This window comes from Saccostrea echinata, unplaced genomic scaffold (genome assembly GCF_033153115.1).
Source record: "Saccostrea echinata isolate AGI-Se365-2 ecotype Australia unplaced genomic scaffold, CSIRO_AGI_Sech_v1 ptg000009l, whole genome shotgun sequence".
NCBI lineage: Eukaryota > Metazoa > Mollusca > Bivalvia > Ostreida > Ostreidae > Saccostrea > Saccostrea echinata.
This window is the reverse complement of record NW_026889758.1, coordinates 39591235-39607817: the sequence shown is the minus strand read 5'-3', so window position 1 is coordinate 39607817 and position 16583 is coordinate 39591235. Positions and strand designations below refer to the sequence as shown.

The 16583-nt window shown below is 33.3% G+C and overlaps 2 protein-coding genes across 2 annotated transcripts in view; both read left to right on the top strand.

Annotated features, from left to right (window-relative positions):
* Positions 1-16583, top strand: part of LOC133182373 (B9 domain-containing protein 2-like) — a 613772-nt gene that overhangs the window by 392104 nt on the left and 205085 nt on the right. The gene's annotated exons all lie outside the window — the stretch shown is intronic.
* LOC133183700 (pyroglutamyl-peptidase 1-like) lies at positions 14092-16053 on the top strand. Its single transcript, XM_061318624.1, has 4 exons — positions 14092-14192; positions 14619-14788; positions 15292-15527; positions 15783-16053. Exons 1-4 carry the CDS (start codon positions 14159-14161, stop codon positions 15940-15942), a joined length of 600 nt encoding a protein of 199 aa, XP_061174608.1. The 5' UTR covers positions 14092-14158; the 3' UTR covers positions 15943-16053.

Genomic DNA, 16583 nt, shown 5'->3' with positions numbered 1-16583 from the left:
AAGGATCCATAGAATAGAAATTTTGATAATTATCAGTACATAATAAAGCAAACAAAATTGACAGAGGAAGAAATATTGCTCAGAATCGAGAGAAATGGGACAATCAAGAATCGATATTATAATAATCATTTGTATGGTAAACTGCAACAACTCTGAAAGAAGATTTGTTTACTTGCCTGTGTATCCCAGTGCTATCTACACTTCCATTTGTCACTATCACCAATCATAAGAACAATTTAGTCTTGTGTAGTCAGAGAAAACCCAACACACTCCCTTTCTTTCAATCCCTCCTGCTCTTCACTAATATTTCTGATACAAATTTAAATATAAAGTATTTTTTGTCTAATGTTTATTTATTTATTACTTATAAATTTACCTGGCCATTTAAAACTGTAAAAGTGCTTTTTGTATTATATATTGCAAATTCTTGTATGATTCTTTTATTCAATATACCTATCAACTGCATTATTTACGGTGATAAATTATCATTATGATAGTTGAATAATTTTCCCTCAATATAGACTAACATTTTCCCTACATGTGCAGTTAGAGCCCTGCCCTAGCACCAGAACCCCTGATCCAGTGATCATGAATTTCATAAACCTGTTCTTTTTTTTAAACAAAAAACAAGATGTGTTTCTGAAACACTGATGCCCCCGTATAGCAACTTATAGCAAAGGTTAAACTTTCTCAAATGCAAATCAAATATGTTGGTACCCAAAGTAAGGTCTTATCTCAAGGAATATACCTGTGAAATATGAAAGCCCTAGCAGCAACCATTGAATAGATATGGAAAAGGTTTAAGTTTTTCAAAAGTAAGTTAAACATCAAGGTCAAGGTCAAATGGTCAAAATTAATTTTGTCAAAGGAAAGGCCTTCTCACAAGAAATATACTGGTGAAATATGAAAGCTGAAGCACCAATCGTTCAAAAGTTATGACCAAGGTTTAAGTTTTTCAAAAGTAGGTCAAACTCCAGAATTTGATCAAATCATGAACGACCCCCGAAGGTAGTGTGGGACACAATGGGTAATACAATTTTTAAAAAGGAGTATAACATGTAGAAAAAAATCTTTAAAAACCTTCTTCACAAGAACAGCAAAGCCATGATAAGTCATATTTACATCTTCATCCAGGAAACATCTTCAGGTAGCGTAGATTCAAGTTTATTCAAATCATGACCCAACCAGGGGAAAGTGCGGCCACAATGTGCGATCAAATATTTACATAGGAATATTTAAGAAAAAGTATTTAAAATTCTTCAAGAACAGCAAAGACATTAGTCATATTTATATGGAAGCACCCTCAGCTAGTGTAGATTGGAATTTGTTCATATCATGAGCCCCCGGGGTAGGATGGGGCCACAACGGGCAATCAAAGACTTAGGAGTATAAAGGATAAAACTTTAAAAATCTTCACAAGAACAGCAAAGCCCTGGTTAATCATATCTATACGGAAACATCCGTAGTGTAGATTCAAGTTTGTTGAAATGATGACCCAAGGGGACGGGATGGGGCCATAATGGGCGATCAAAAGTTTAAGTAGAAATATATACACTGTATAGGAACAAATCTTCAAATTCCTCTCCTTGAAAATGGCAAAGCCATGATTAATCATATTTATATGGAAGTATCCTCAGGTAATGTTGATTCAAGTTTGTTCAAATTATGACCCCCAGGTCACAAGAACAGGTAGGGTGGGGCCATAATGGGTGATCAAAATTTTACATAGGAATATTTGGAAAAAATCTTTAAAAAAAAAATCTTCTACTCAAGAAAAACTAAGCCATGATGAGTCATATTAAGCATCCTTAGGTAGTGTAATTTCAAGTTTATTCAAACCATGACCCCCGAAGGTCAATCTAGTTGGAGTGGATCAAAGATCTAATTTTAATTAGATTGCCCGAAGGTAGGGTGGGGCCACAGCAGGGCTATAGTGACTAAGGTGAGCATTGTGGCCCATGGCCCTCTTGTTTATTGTTATTATATTATTGCTTTAATATGGTTTAGAAAAGCATGCGTAATTGCGTATTAAAGATAAAACAATTATGCAATATTATCTATAAGCAGTGTCAGCGAGAAGTTGGCAGTGGTATTTCAGCAGTTAGCTGTCGTATATGAAATTCCATAATATGTGTCTTTTGAAAGAATATTTTTAAAACTATTAAACAAAGTGGAAATTTAAAAGAAAGCATTAAAAATTTACATTATACACTTTCCATCTCAAAAATTTCATGAATGTCTTTGTCTCTGCAATTCCTGAACTGGAAGACAAGACATACTCAGAATTACTTTAAAAATATCTTTATATTTAATTTATATAATATATCTAGATTGATGAAGTAAAGTTAGAAATAATTTTCCAGATCTAATAATTCTGCGTTACTTATTGATAGACTTCAACTGTTAAAATTGTGGGGTGGGCAGGTGGGAAATACTATATACTTAATATATTCAAACCTCCCACCCCTCCAACAAGCACACTGACTACCTAAAGATTTTGGTTTGTTGATATAATCACTCAAAGAAATATACTTGAGATCGGAAATCTTTTTTTTTTCATAGGCAACATCAGCTCATTTTCATGGTGGTTTTTTTTTTTTTTTTTTTTTTTGGTTGTTGTTATGGTTTTTTTTTTGTTTGTTTGTTTGTTTGTTTTCTTAACCGGAATTGTTGTAACCAGACAGAAAGGGTACAGTAGTGGAACATTTCTGTCTAACTGAGATGTGCTGGTGTGAACATCTGGCTAACTCTATTCAAGAACTGACAAATCAAATGAATCTCTGTGGATTAGCAATATGAAATAAAACTGAATTATATGGATGAAACAAAAGACATGACGTACGATTGGAAAAGACAGAAGCAGCCAGACTTCCATGATTATGGTTTATGTTTGGAGCAGCTACCAATTTGAGAGTATGACCACAGTGCTAAAACGCCATATAGTCCAATTATTCCGGTATCTTGTCATACAGGAATATAATAAAATCAGCAAAGAAATGGAATATCAATCTTAATCATCGGGACCAAAAGCAAGTATTAAAGCGCAAAAGGAGAATTAACAGAAGATGATTATATAATCCCATGTGATTAATTCCTGACGCGAAAAGATGCCTAAATTGCATAACCCTGATATAATCTGCAGATGATATAAAAACGCGCGAAAACGGGGTTTTATCGCTCTGCTCGGCCTAATTGTGCGTCATAAATATCAATTCTTTATTCAGACGATATTATTTCAATTCCAGATGGTGTGAAGACGATGCCAAGACGTGGCTACTACACATTCAAACTACAAAAAAAAGTTGTGCAGATACCGCAAGGAAGAGAGGCTCCTGTTAAATCTCAGTGTTTGCATTTGAAACTAAAAAAAAAAATAAATAAAATAGGAGAAAAGTAAATCAGTGCTTCAAATGAATATGAAAATATTAAATTGTTCACAACACGCCCAAAGACTCCAACTTTAAGGAAACATGCTACTGTTAGGACTATATAGAAAATGTTATTTGCATGGTCGTAAGCAGAGAAGCGTCCTTCATTCGGACGGATGTAGAATGGTGTCAAAAGTTTAAAGTAAAAATTTTGATAAATTATGACCCTGTTTCATGGTCATAGCCATGTTGCAATTGTCTTTAGATGACGATGTTTTTGTATATATAACCGATCCACATCTAGAAATTTTACACTGTATTCATTTTTAATATGCCCATGGTTCCGTTTATTAAAGATTTATAACTAAACTTAAGCAAACTATGGTTTTTATTGACACAAAGTTACAATTATTATTCTACACAGTACCTACAGAGAAATCATGCACGGGTCTAAAGGGGACGTCAAGGGGTTCAAACCCCTCCTTCAACTCCTTGAATTTTCAGAATAATAAAATATAAAATAGAAAAGTAATCCAAAAATGACCTTGGACCCCTATCCCCCTCCCCTAGTAAATAGGGACCCCTCCTAAAATGGGAAATACAGTGGTGTTTGTTTTACCTCACTCCGTTAATCCACAAATGAAACATTATTTTTCTATACCATAACAGAAAAACAATGTATATTTATCAAGTTCTGTGAATCTCGCTCTGAGCAATTACATGTACATGTATATATTTTAACTTAATAGCGATGTACAAGATAAATTATATTTATATAAGTACCTATAATATATAATACAAATACATTATCCCCGAGAAAATCTTTTATCAACAATTATATGCACATTCTGGACATCAAATTTAAAACAACAATAATTAATCGTGTTCGATATATATGTTCATCATAGTAGGCTAAGCTATTTATAGTTGAGTACTCGTATGACGAAAAAGAACACGAAAGCAGAATTAAGATAGATCTCACACCAATGAAGAAGAAGTTATTTTTGTTGCGGGCATTCATTTCTAATACTAGTAGTAGTCTCAATATCCAAAATAAAGCTCTCGAAAATATTCAACGTTATATTTTAACTTTTTTCAAAAGTAGTTTAATTAATGTTGGATTTAATTTTTACAACGGCGTATGCTACTAAATTCTGTGGAAGTACGGCATTAAAATAAAACATTAAGTATTGTACATGTTCAAGGGGCCTTCATGGGATCCAGGGGTAGTACTTATTGTTAACATTACCCTATCTATTACTAAGTGAACAGTTCTGTTGTTTCTGGTTTATCTATCACAATTTTCATAGCCACAGTGCAGAGGGGTACAGTTCTGCAGCTATTCTGTCGGTAGCTCTTTTTTTCTTTGCTTTATTCAGTTCAGATTATTTACGGGGATAAAAAGTAAAAAAAAATTACAATTTATTTTTTTAATTGTTAAAATAACTTTTTCTCGACATTTTACTGCATGATAAATAGACAAAAATTACACCCAGTGAGCTTTGTTCGGAAAAGGAAAAAAGTATATAATCAAAGCTTTGCACATGTTATTAATTGATCACAAATTCTGTTACAGTGTATAAGGTTTCTATAACTCTATCCATATTTGGGTAATATCTAGGCTATTTCACTTTTTAAAAAAAATTTGACAGATCTTAACATGAGAGAATCACATGGAATATGAAAGAACCTAGAGAAAAGGGTGAATTATGGAAGAATTAAAATTGTTCTATTTTTTAATGCTTTTCGTTTTAGGGAACATAATGCGTTGTTTTTCAGGGATTTTTTTTTCAGTAAATGTCATCTAAACAACGAAATGCTTTCTTTGTTTAAACGGAGAAGAACAGTTTCAATATTGCAGAAAAATACATAACCAGCGTAAGCACAGTGATTGCAGCCCTTTGTACCCGTGTAAATAAAGAAATTTTTTTTTTTCATATTTATATTTGTATAAATTTATTCATCCAAAGTTGGTGAACTGGTGAAAGAAGATAAAATGATCCGTAAGTTACACTGACGGAAGAGCCATGAACAAGTCTGTTGACCTATGGAATTCTTTAAAAGAAATCTTTCATACAAATGGCTTTAAAATCTGGATCTTACTAGTTTTAAAAAACATTGCCACAATAATGAAGAAAATAGCCAGTGGATGTAAATATATCCCTATATGATTCTGTATTTGCTCGAGTCCGGGTGGATTTATTTTTGTATGAGTTCTACATGTCTGAAAAAGAGAGATACGAAGTCGATGCGATGAAGGCTGCTGATTCTAGAATGTAGAATTGTGAGAGTACGTCATCATAACAACTTCTAAAAGCGACTGAAGTTTACAGTTATCACGAGATATTGTACATTATACCAAATCTAGCCATTTGTCCAGCATAAAATCAGTACCTGGTCTCAAAATTTGTCGAGAACAACATGCGTTTACAAGTACTTGTATCTGGTTCAAAGAGTGAGTGCATGGTATCATTTGTTTTCTTTTCGAGTAAAAACATCTTGAGAACAACTGTGTGGAAACGATTTCTCCAAGGTTTCCTACTTTTTATTGCGGAAATGAGATACAGAGCGTATCAGAAGATCTGCAGCTGCATTTTTAACAGATTTAATGTCCAAATAAAAATAGCTTTCAAGTGTCAAACATAGGGTGGAATAGCTAAGTTTTTGTTTAGCATTCACATGTCTCAGAAAATACACGTTGCTCCAAGGCCAAATTGACAGAATTACAATCAAAGACGTGTGGGTGTACCGGAACTATGACAAATTATACAAAAATACTCACCAGTATCACGTGACTGTTTTAAGCTAAGCATGTTTCCAAGGAAGACGATTCTTCTTAAAGAGTGATTAGACGGTAGGTGATTCTCAAATATTTGTCATATGATTTATTTCATTCATTATAACTCTCACAATTTTATTACAAAACAAACAAATAGAAAAGAAGATGGGTGAACAAGGCGGGCGAAGTGCCTATAGTGCGACAAACATGAAGTGAAAAATAAAATCTCAATTATATAAAAATTTTCTTTGATATTTCATCTAACATTAAAGTATATTTTATGCTAAATCTCTACAATTTACAAAAATCTCACAAAGACTGAAATTATTTGCCTACGAAATAGCATACACACACTAAAGAGGACAAAAAGGATCATTTTCTCACACTTTAACAAAATTTTTCGATATGAGTGGGTCTTCGCTCCATTTTTTTGAAAGTTGATCCTAAAAGTGTGCATAAAAATATACATTTTTTGGTTTACAAAAACATGGAGCAAAGACCCACTATACCTTAAAAGTACACTTTTATGACAAAACTTTATTTTAAATACTTAATTCACAAATTGAATATGATTTTATTAATATCTGAAGCTATAGGCATTCTGCACGCCTTGTTCACCCATCTTCTTTCCCCTACTTATTCCCATTGTTTTTAGTAACATGTATATTACTAGATGTAAGAAAAATCATAATGTCAGAATGATATTTCATTTTACACCTTCAAGCATACCATACAATTGACAAAACATTATTACTTCATTACTTGAATATGTTACAAAAGAAATATAAACATTGGTAAAGAAAACACTTTAAATCATTACATAATTTTCTTCTTTCTTCTGACACTTTTTACTTGGTAACAGGTGATTGGAAACAACGCCCAAAATAAAATTCACAGTCGGACACAGGTGTGCCTTTAGATTTCTCCACAAACCTGACATGTTATAGAATATCGTTTACATCCTCTGAATACAACTTAATCACACTTTACAGTTATTTTTCTCAGTCGCATTTTGAAACTTGAGCGACAAAAACAAATGTTTATTGCATTAATAGGCCACCAGCGTAGATATGGTCACGTGATTGATCAAAAAAGGACAATGGAAATGCATAAAATTATATTACTTTTCTATGCAATGTGTAGCCTCAGTCAGACAAACATAAAGAAACATATATTCTGCAGCAGTTACTAGTAAATAACGTAATTATATATTCTAAAATAACTTTTTTGGAGATAATTTTGAATGTTGGCATGAGTTCGAAAAGCTACACCTGTTTAATTTAGTTGGTTTTAATTAGGAAAGTTTTGTTTGTTAAAAGTGCTACTTATCGCAATAGCTGTCAGTTTGTTGTAACTTCAAACCATGCCAGGGGTTTCTTTTGAAAGGTTAGAGACAGAGAGTGTTTGGTCTTCACTAAGAAAGACAACTCGATAAGTATCAATCTATTATAACAAATATAAATTAAATTCATATAATTCATTCCTGAAAATTTACTTATGGAATAAATGATGAATCAAATGTAGGAGTGATTAGAGTAAACAATTATTAAATGTCAATTATAAATCCTTAAAATCATATCCGTACTGATGGAAAAAAAAATATGTTCTCGGATTATTGTATAATGATTGCTCAGTATAGACACTGAAATTCCAAACAGTGCTTAAAATTAGGAAAAACACAAACGCATGTAAAAAAAAAAAATTCAGATGCTTTAATCCTCATGCATTATGAAAAGAAATAATTACCTTCGAAGAAATATTGGGTTGCTGTAAATGGTCAAATACGTTTATTTAACAGCTGTTTTGGTGATTAAAACATGAAACTTGATCGACAAAGGTGTTGATGGATAGACGATGAAACACGCGATTTTCCGATGAATTCTGTAGTTATTGCATGTCTAGGTATCAGAGGACAAAACAGACAGACAGGCAGACACAGTACAAAGTGATCCCTCTGTGTCTACACTGCTACAAAGGCGCCTTGATAACATAAAAAATTGAACGTATTTGACTATAGTGCATAGAATAACAAGGACTCTCTTTCTCTCCATAAATCAGACACAGTCTGGCGGACTTATTCATAATTTATTCGAATTCATTTTAATTCTCACAGTCCACAAACTGGCATTAACATGGAGTTTTCCAGAATTGCTGAAACCTAGTGTGGTTAAGACAAAAGGGAACCTTCAGCATGAAACAATTTACAACATTTACTTGTAACAATATTTAATAGAAATAATAATGAATGCTTAATTTTAAACAAATTTACCTATTAGGAATATCATTAAATTCCTTATTTTCCAAAACAACTTTTCATGCATACAATGACAAGTTCAACATTATACATTTATTGACTGGGTTCATGGCTACATGCGTTTTGTCGGACCTAAGAACCAAACTGTTTGCCTGAGGCCAAAGGCAAACAGTTTGCTTGGAGGGGTCGACAAAACGCATTTTGCCCGAGAACACGGTCAATAAATGTTTTTTATACCTTTTATTTTTTGACATACATGTATCTTGTGCTGGCTTCCGTGATGTAAATTTCCTTTACTAGCACTGAGGTTAAAATCGGTCAATTCCGTCTCTGTCGAACACCCGCGAATGCAAATGAGATTTAGCTGATCCCACCCATTGGGTGACGTAAGCGGTCCAATATCTCATCGACAGGTCCAATATCTCACTCCGTTATCAAACATCGATTTTTTCGATGACCGCTCAGTAAAACATTGGAATATGGCATGTCAAACGAAGCACTGTTATACCTTTAAAAATTGGTTCTATATAATTCTATACTAAAAAACGTCTAATATTTCCAATGTTTTACTGGGCGGTCATAAAAAATCGATGTTTGACCGCAGAGCGAGATACTGGACCTGTCGATGATATGTTGGACCGCTTACGTCACATTGTGGGCGGGGTCAGCTGTATCTTATATACATTCGTTGGAGTTCGACAGAACTTTACGGAATTGACCAAATTTAAACCGCAGTGCGGGTAAACAAAATTTACATCATGTTATGTCAAAATAAAAAGTAAAAGGTTTAACAAAACATTTATTGACTGTGTTCTCGGGCAAAATGCGTTTTGTCGACCCCTCGAACCAAACTATTTGCCTGAGGCCATTTGTATTATAATTTTTTATTTGTACATGTATTGTATAATTTTTATTTATTTTCTTTAATTTTCCATTGGTATTGTATAGTTTTCCATTTGTATTGTATATTTTTATTTGTATTGTATAATTTTTATTTGTATTCTAAAATTTTCCATTTATATTGTATAATTTTCAATTTGTATTGTATAATTTTCCTTTTGTATTGTATAATTTCTCATTTGTATTGTATGATTTTCCTTTTGTATTGTACACTTTTCCATTTGTATTGTAAAATTATAGTATACAAATGGAAATTTATACTAGTCTATAAGTATATATGGTACTATAGTACCATTCTTTTTCGAAAGGATGTTTATTTGAAAATTAAAATAAGTACACGACTATTAGTGTACTTATTTTAATTTTTGATTAAAAATTAGTAAACGACACTATCACATGTATATGCAAGAAAAGACATATTTTTGTTTTTAAAAAAAATTAAAGACACAGAATGTGTAGAGTAGAATAGTGTGAATGGAATTATGTTGGATTAAGGGGAGATTATATATCCCCCCCCCCAACACACACACACTAGAAATTAACACAGAAATCCTGACATTAAACAACGTACCCTTTACTCAAAAGCACATTGAACCAAAGGGCAGAAAATATGTACTACAGACGAGACTTTTACACAAAGGTTTGCTTTGAACTAGAATTCTGACCTTTTCACATAAAGGCCTACTTTGTCTATAACTTTATTTGGAAACTGACTTTACTCACAGTCACTCTTTGAGGTATGATCCAGATTAGACAAAGAGAGAGAAAATATGTTCTAAATAAGACTTTACAGAGATATTTGTTTTGACCTTCACTTTTGCTTATATTTCTTCCCAAGGGTATTATTCAGGCGAAGTATGAGCCAGAAGGAGCCAAGGACAGCGGAAATTTGCTCACCTTAGAGAATTTGCCCGAAGATCTAAAATAACTTTGGCCTAGAAACATTGACAAAAAATAGATTGAGAACTTCTAGTATAGTTAAATTCCTCCTATATTCATGAAGCCTTGGAGCTTTTGTAGTGAAATTTTATATCCCAACTTCTTGTGGCCTTAAGAAGGCCCCTGTTGATTTTGAGGTAAAAAGGTTCAACGTCAGAAATTCATACATATTGCAAAAAATGGTTTCCAGATGAAAACTTAAATTCTCTTTAAGCTTTTAAAATGAAGTTATATATCATAAAAATAAAATATATATCAAAAATTGGTTTCTAGTTGATAACTTTATTTTTCTTGAGCTTTTTTTTAATGAAAATGTATGTCATAACTATCAATGACTTAATGACGATCCTTCTTGATTTTTAGGTAAAAAGGTCAAGGTCAAAATTTCATATCTTACATAAAATGGTTTTCTGGTGATAACTCTAGTTCTTTTCTATGTTTTGCAATGAAATTTATACCGTTAGTCAATATGACTTTAAAAAGACTCCTATTGATTTGAGGTCAAAAGGTCAAAGACCAAGGTCAGAAATTTGCATATTGTACACATAAGTTTCATTTGATAACTTTACTTCTCAGTAAGCTCAGTAAACTTAAGGTCATGGATTTCTTTTAAGGCCAAAAGCTGAAAGGTCAAGGTTGACCTTCTTCTCCCTTTCCCCATCTGCATATTTTTTCAGTTCTTCCACCCTCTTCTTTTCTCCTTAAGCGGGGGTCCCAAATGTTATAAATTAGCTTGATTGTATTCTTTAAAATAGATTAAGAAATATCAAATAATACAACTGGTTATGTTTATGGCTAAAACTTTAACAAAAATAAAAAAATATCAAGAAAGATAATATGGTTTATTTAACGAGTTTGTATCATTTAATCATTAAACAATATAATAAAACATTTAATCATTAAACAATATAATAAAACAATCTTTTTTTAGTCAATAGTATAATATTTACAATTTCATGTAATAAAAGTAATAGTTTTAGACTTTCGACTGGGGCTCCACTGTTATGCCGAAAATCTGGATATGAAAATAAAAGAAAAATAAATTAACACTATATTAGTGTCCTTTCATATACATTTGACAAATAAATATAGCAATGTTGTCCTTGAGAAGGTTTTTTAAACGGTACTCTCCTATATATTCCTATATAAAACCTCAATTCTGGCCCAGACGATACCAAATGAGCCACAATTGAACTACACTTTTTGAGATCTTCCATACGAATTCCACAAATAACATCCATGTTAATTTTTATTCAGTAAGACATTGCTTTTTTAAGGATTATACGTTTCACTCACCCCCCCCCCCCCTTTTATGGCCCCACCCTGTCCTGGCCAAAGGGTCACCATTTGAGCCAAGTTAAAAGGGGGAGCAAAGTTTCCCGATATTTGGTAAATATGTCCATATACAATTGTATATAGATCGTAGTTTTTATAATCGAAATTTATATGCATATATACCCCGGTAAACATATTACTATAGTATCAAAGATTTTAGTATATACATGTAGTAAATCAATTTTTTACTACAGTAAATCAAAGTTTTCTGGGGTTTTTTTTACTCTGTATTTCAAAATGTTGTATTTCATGTCCTCCGATTCTACAGACGATATTTTGATATTTAAAAGAAATATTACTAGTATATTCTAAATTTACGTTATTGGCATGGAATTAAAGAGATGTTATGGCTCTAAAACTAAATGAAATTAAAGAGATATTAGGGCTCTAAATCTAAATAAAAAAGGTTCTGGAATAAAGTTACATAGTAAATCAAAGTATTTGTAAGTATGTAATGTAGTAGACTGTAGTTAACAATAGTAAATTACATTTAACTATGTTAATTTTTTTATGATATTTAAATTAAAGAAAGCAATAATTCAATTATTATGCTCGACATACATTTTGAAATAATTAATGATATCTTGATTTTCAATTAACTTCGGTGCTTCATAAAAACTGAAGGATGAGCATGAGGGTGTTGCTATATATGGGTTCGTCAGAAAAAAAAGAATTGGGCTACAACCCATATCCTGACAACTGATAGTTCCTCTTGGAATCATTCACCCTGTGGAATAGAATTTCTTATTACTCTCTTTGGGTTAGGGGTCATTTGTCAACGGGGTCATTTTCTTATAGATGGCACAGATAGAAAACTGACTCCTGGATTTTTTTTCTAAGAAATAAACACATTTTTCTACGGCCGAGGAGTCAGTTTTATACGTCGAAAATTTACTCCCGTTCATTATTCTACGGGGGTCATTATTCATCTTTACACCTGCCTAAAAATAGATAAGGATGTTTTTAAATTAGAGAGAGTTATCATCTTAGGCTCAAACAAAACTAGTTACACTATCTTCTGGGAACAACAGATCTAAACTTATGGATTTCTGACCTTGGACTTTGTCATTTTGACCTCAAAATTAATAGGGATCTTTTTTAAGTCATAGGGAGTAATATATACAATTTCATTGCAAAAGCTCAAGGAAACTAGTTATCATCTGGAAACCATTCTATACAATATGTGTATATGAATTTCTAACCTTAACCTTTGGCTTTCTTTAAGTCGTAGGGAGATGTGATATAAAGATTCACTGCAAAAGTTTAAGGACTTTTTGAGATATCGTCTGGAAACAAAAATGTTACACATAGAACGATTGACAGACGGACGGACAAACCAAATTTTATATCCCCCGCTTTTAGCTAAAGCAAGGGACATAAAGTTGCACTGTAGAATATTCACACTATTTATATGAGATGGAGAAAAATGCATGCACAGGTTGCGAAAGAGATGAGAAATCACAAAATAAGCATACTAGGCACAAGAGAAGCAAAATGGAATGAAATTGGAATGAAACAATTGACCACAGGTAAAGCAGCAAGCTGTTGGGCAACCCCAATCAAAATGATTACCATAATAAAGGTAATTATGATACCCAAATAAGCTAGTTCTTAGTCACACGAGTCACGACAGCCTAGTGGTAGGGCGTTCGCTTCGTGATCGGAAGGCCCGAGTTCGATTCTCGTAAGCCGCGCCGCGTCAAACCTAATGACAAGTAGTGACTATTCCTTCGCCAAGCACCCGGCATTAAATGTGAAAGTCACGGGTCTTTCGGATAAGACCTTAAAAACCGAGATGTCATGGTAGGTGTTGGCAAGAAAGAATTCTCATATTTCTCAATGGCCCTAAGTGCCGAGAAAAGGTCTAAATTTGAAGCCCTTCACTGATATGATGTATCTACGTATATAAGTGAAATAATCTTGAAAGGGACGCAAAACTAGTCGAATGGATTGTAAAATAACATACAATCAATCATGCTACTAGAGTCACTTTCCTGTACCTGTTCTGCTTTGTGTACTCTGCGGCAATGCCTTAGCGTGGATATGTTGCGGAGTTCTAGAAGCATAACAGGGACAGGGAACTAGGCTAGGCTAATTTTAGCCTGGTTCCCTGGCTCATCCTTGTCAAGTGTCGCGGAGTATACGAAGCATAACAGGGACAGGGAACCAGGCTAGGCTAATTTCTGGTGCTGTACGTAGTCTCACTAAAGTCTCGCCAGAGCTACTGAGAACTCCTCTGGTCTTTTTATTTACTGTACACCGAAAAATCAAAGAATTAGTAGGATTGATAATGAGGACACTAGCTTTGTTTTAATTGACTTAATAGTAACTTTAGAATATTACCTATTACATTTGCTGCAATTATATAGTAGTACCAAAAAGAAAATTCCGGTTTCGTGAAGTGTGCATAGTTATGTCGGAACTCCTCGATTTTCTTAAACACTACTTTCTACTTTCAGTTTCTATATATATATATATATTTACTTGTTTTAAACAGGCAAATTTTTGTCACATTGTGATGCACATGAAACATTGACTTGCTATTTCATAGATCTTAAGTTTTTTTATCGATTTGAAGAGGTCATGGGAAATGACAAGAGGACTGTTCTAATCACAGGTATGATAGTTTTATCTTAAATGTAGCTAACGTGCAACATATACCATAGACCTAAAGCAGGTCAATGCATATACATGTACATGTGCTATAGAAATGATTTCAGGGATGATCCTTGGTATTACCATAATTTGACTTGTAACTGCATCTGTTAATGTTTTAAACAAATGTGTGGAGATTAAACAAATCCGATATCAGCTGGTGACCAAATAGCTCAGTCAATATTAAAGCATCTCTTTTTCTAGTAAACGTTTTAATCCTATTCTAGCATTTTTAGGAATATTCTTGTGACCATCTCCTTCAACTGATAGTCGTACAAAATACTGGGTTAACCTGGAGTCGATATTTCCATCTGAAGTGATATTGTCACAACTTCATGTTATTTCAAAATACTGGCATGAAAGTGTAATGTATGTCATCATTTTACAGGATTTGGGCCTTTTGGGGAACATTCAGTCAATGTCAGCTGGGTGGCTGTACAGAATCTGAAACGAAGGAACTTGTTACCTGATGTCAATGTGCATATTGAAGAAATTCCAGTAGATTATCAAGAAGTCAGCCAAATTGTAACAGAATTATGGGAAATGGAAGATCCTCTGGTACTGCTCGTACTTTTTGTGATTATCATAACAAAATCATTAGAAATAAACGTTAAGAGAAATCAATGACTTACCTGAATGAAATTTGAAGATAAGGAACAATAATTATGCTCGAAAGTCCAATTAAACAATACATATTGTGAGCAGAGCAAGCACGGACCTCTAAAAACAGAGGAGGGATCAGGTGCCATTGAGGAGTGAGCATCCTGGATATAATTGTATCTTCATGTAAATATATTTGCATAAGGTTCAAAATAGATTGATTAATCTTATATATGTACATGTATTGTCTATTTTGTAATTTTAAATACTATTGGCTGCATTTGAATTACATGGTACATGTATTATAGTCGCCCATCGTACATGTATATACATACTACATACACGTATTCAAATTGTGGGTGGGGTAGGACAGATGTTTTAATCTTTATGATATTACCTACATCTACTATAACAACGCCAAAATACCTTGATACAATGTATTACTAAATTATACTTTCCAGCTGATGGTGCATGTCGGAGTCTCTGACTTCGTAAATAAAATCACACTAGAACAGAGAGCTCACAACACCGGCTACTATCTCAAAGACATCAAAGGAAAAACTCCCAATAAGGAATGCTGTAGGGAAGAAGGGGAAGAGTGTATCTGTGCAGGGCTTGACATGAGTCGAGTCAGTGCCGAGATCAACAACGCAGATAACGAGCTGCAAGCAGAGGTTTCTTATGCTAAGACTGGGAGGTGTGATTTTTAACGTTTTCAACATCATTTGTGCTATTTTGGAATTAGTAAACAGATTTTCAATTAGAAAAAAATAATATATTGAATACCATTTATATACATGTACACCTCAAAAAAGGCCAAACTGAGTTTAGAAGATTTGACTTTTTTTTACTTTGAAAACTATCCCAGTTTTCATGGTTTCGAAATTATTTAGCATACTGAAATTATTCAACATATGTAGATGTTTATACTTAGGTTTTGTGTGTTTTTAAGGTACCTGTGCGACTTTGTTTATTACATTTCTCTATCCATCAACAAGTCGCGCTCCGCTTTCATTCACGTCCCACCCCTGAATCAGCCATACACGGAAGATCAGTTAGGGGAAGGTGTGGCTGTGGCCATTTTTGCAATGCTGAAGCAATTGCCTAAGTAATGGTGCTCAATGGTGTACGACTTGAAAGGAATGAGTCTCGATCTTTTTTTGAATTTTCAAAATCCATTGTTACTATATAATTGGTGCTTGGAATTCACAAATAAAGGATAAAACAAATGGATTTCTATGATTCTAAGAATACTTATGAGCGTCCTGAGTTCGTTTTGTGTACATATAGAGTGCCATTTGAAATTTCAAAGACTCGACAATCACACATATTTTGAGATGTATTTAAATTATTGAATTTTTTAAATACTTAGAAGTGAAATTTCTGAAGTTACACAGGCGGACCAAGCTGGGGGAAGGACCTGGGGAGGGGGAGTTAGTCGGCTAGATGAATGATGCATCTGAGGATAATGTTTCTAGGTTGTTATAACCCTTCATACAAATCTAGTGTCGATACTATTCATCTGTATAGACTCGTAGCAGCTATTTCAGCTGTGCGTGTTTTACAAATCTATTTGAGACGGAGCCCCCCCCCCCCCCCGGTCCTCCACGATTTTAAACGTAAGAATATGCAAGCATACCATTTGATACATTAAAATTTAATGCACCGATTCTATTAAAAAATTATTTGATGTGCATTATTTAGATACAAATCGAAAGTATACATGTTACACCAACAGATGGATCACTGCTAT

Coding starts and splice junctions, on each gene's coding strand:
- LOC133183700 (XM_061318624.1), top strand. CDS start 14,159: ATGGGAAATGACAAGAGGACTGTTCTAATCACAG. Junction 14,789..15,291: donor GGGAAATGGAAGATCCTCTG/GTACTGCTCGTA, acceptor TATACTTTCCAG/CTGATGGTGCATGTCGGAGT. Junction 15,528..15,782: donor TCTTATGCTAAGACTGGGAG/GTGTGATTTTTA, acceptor TGTGTTTTTAAG/GTACCTGTGCGACTTTGTTT.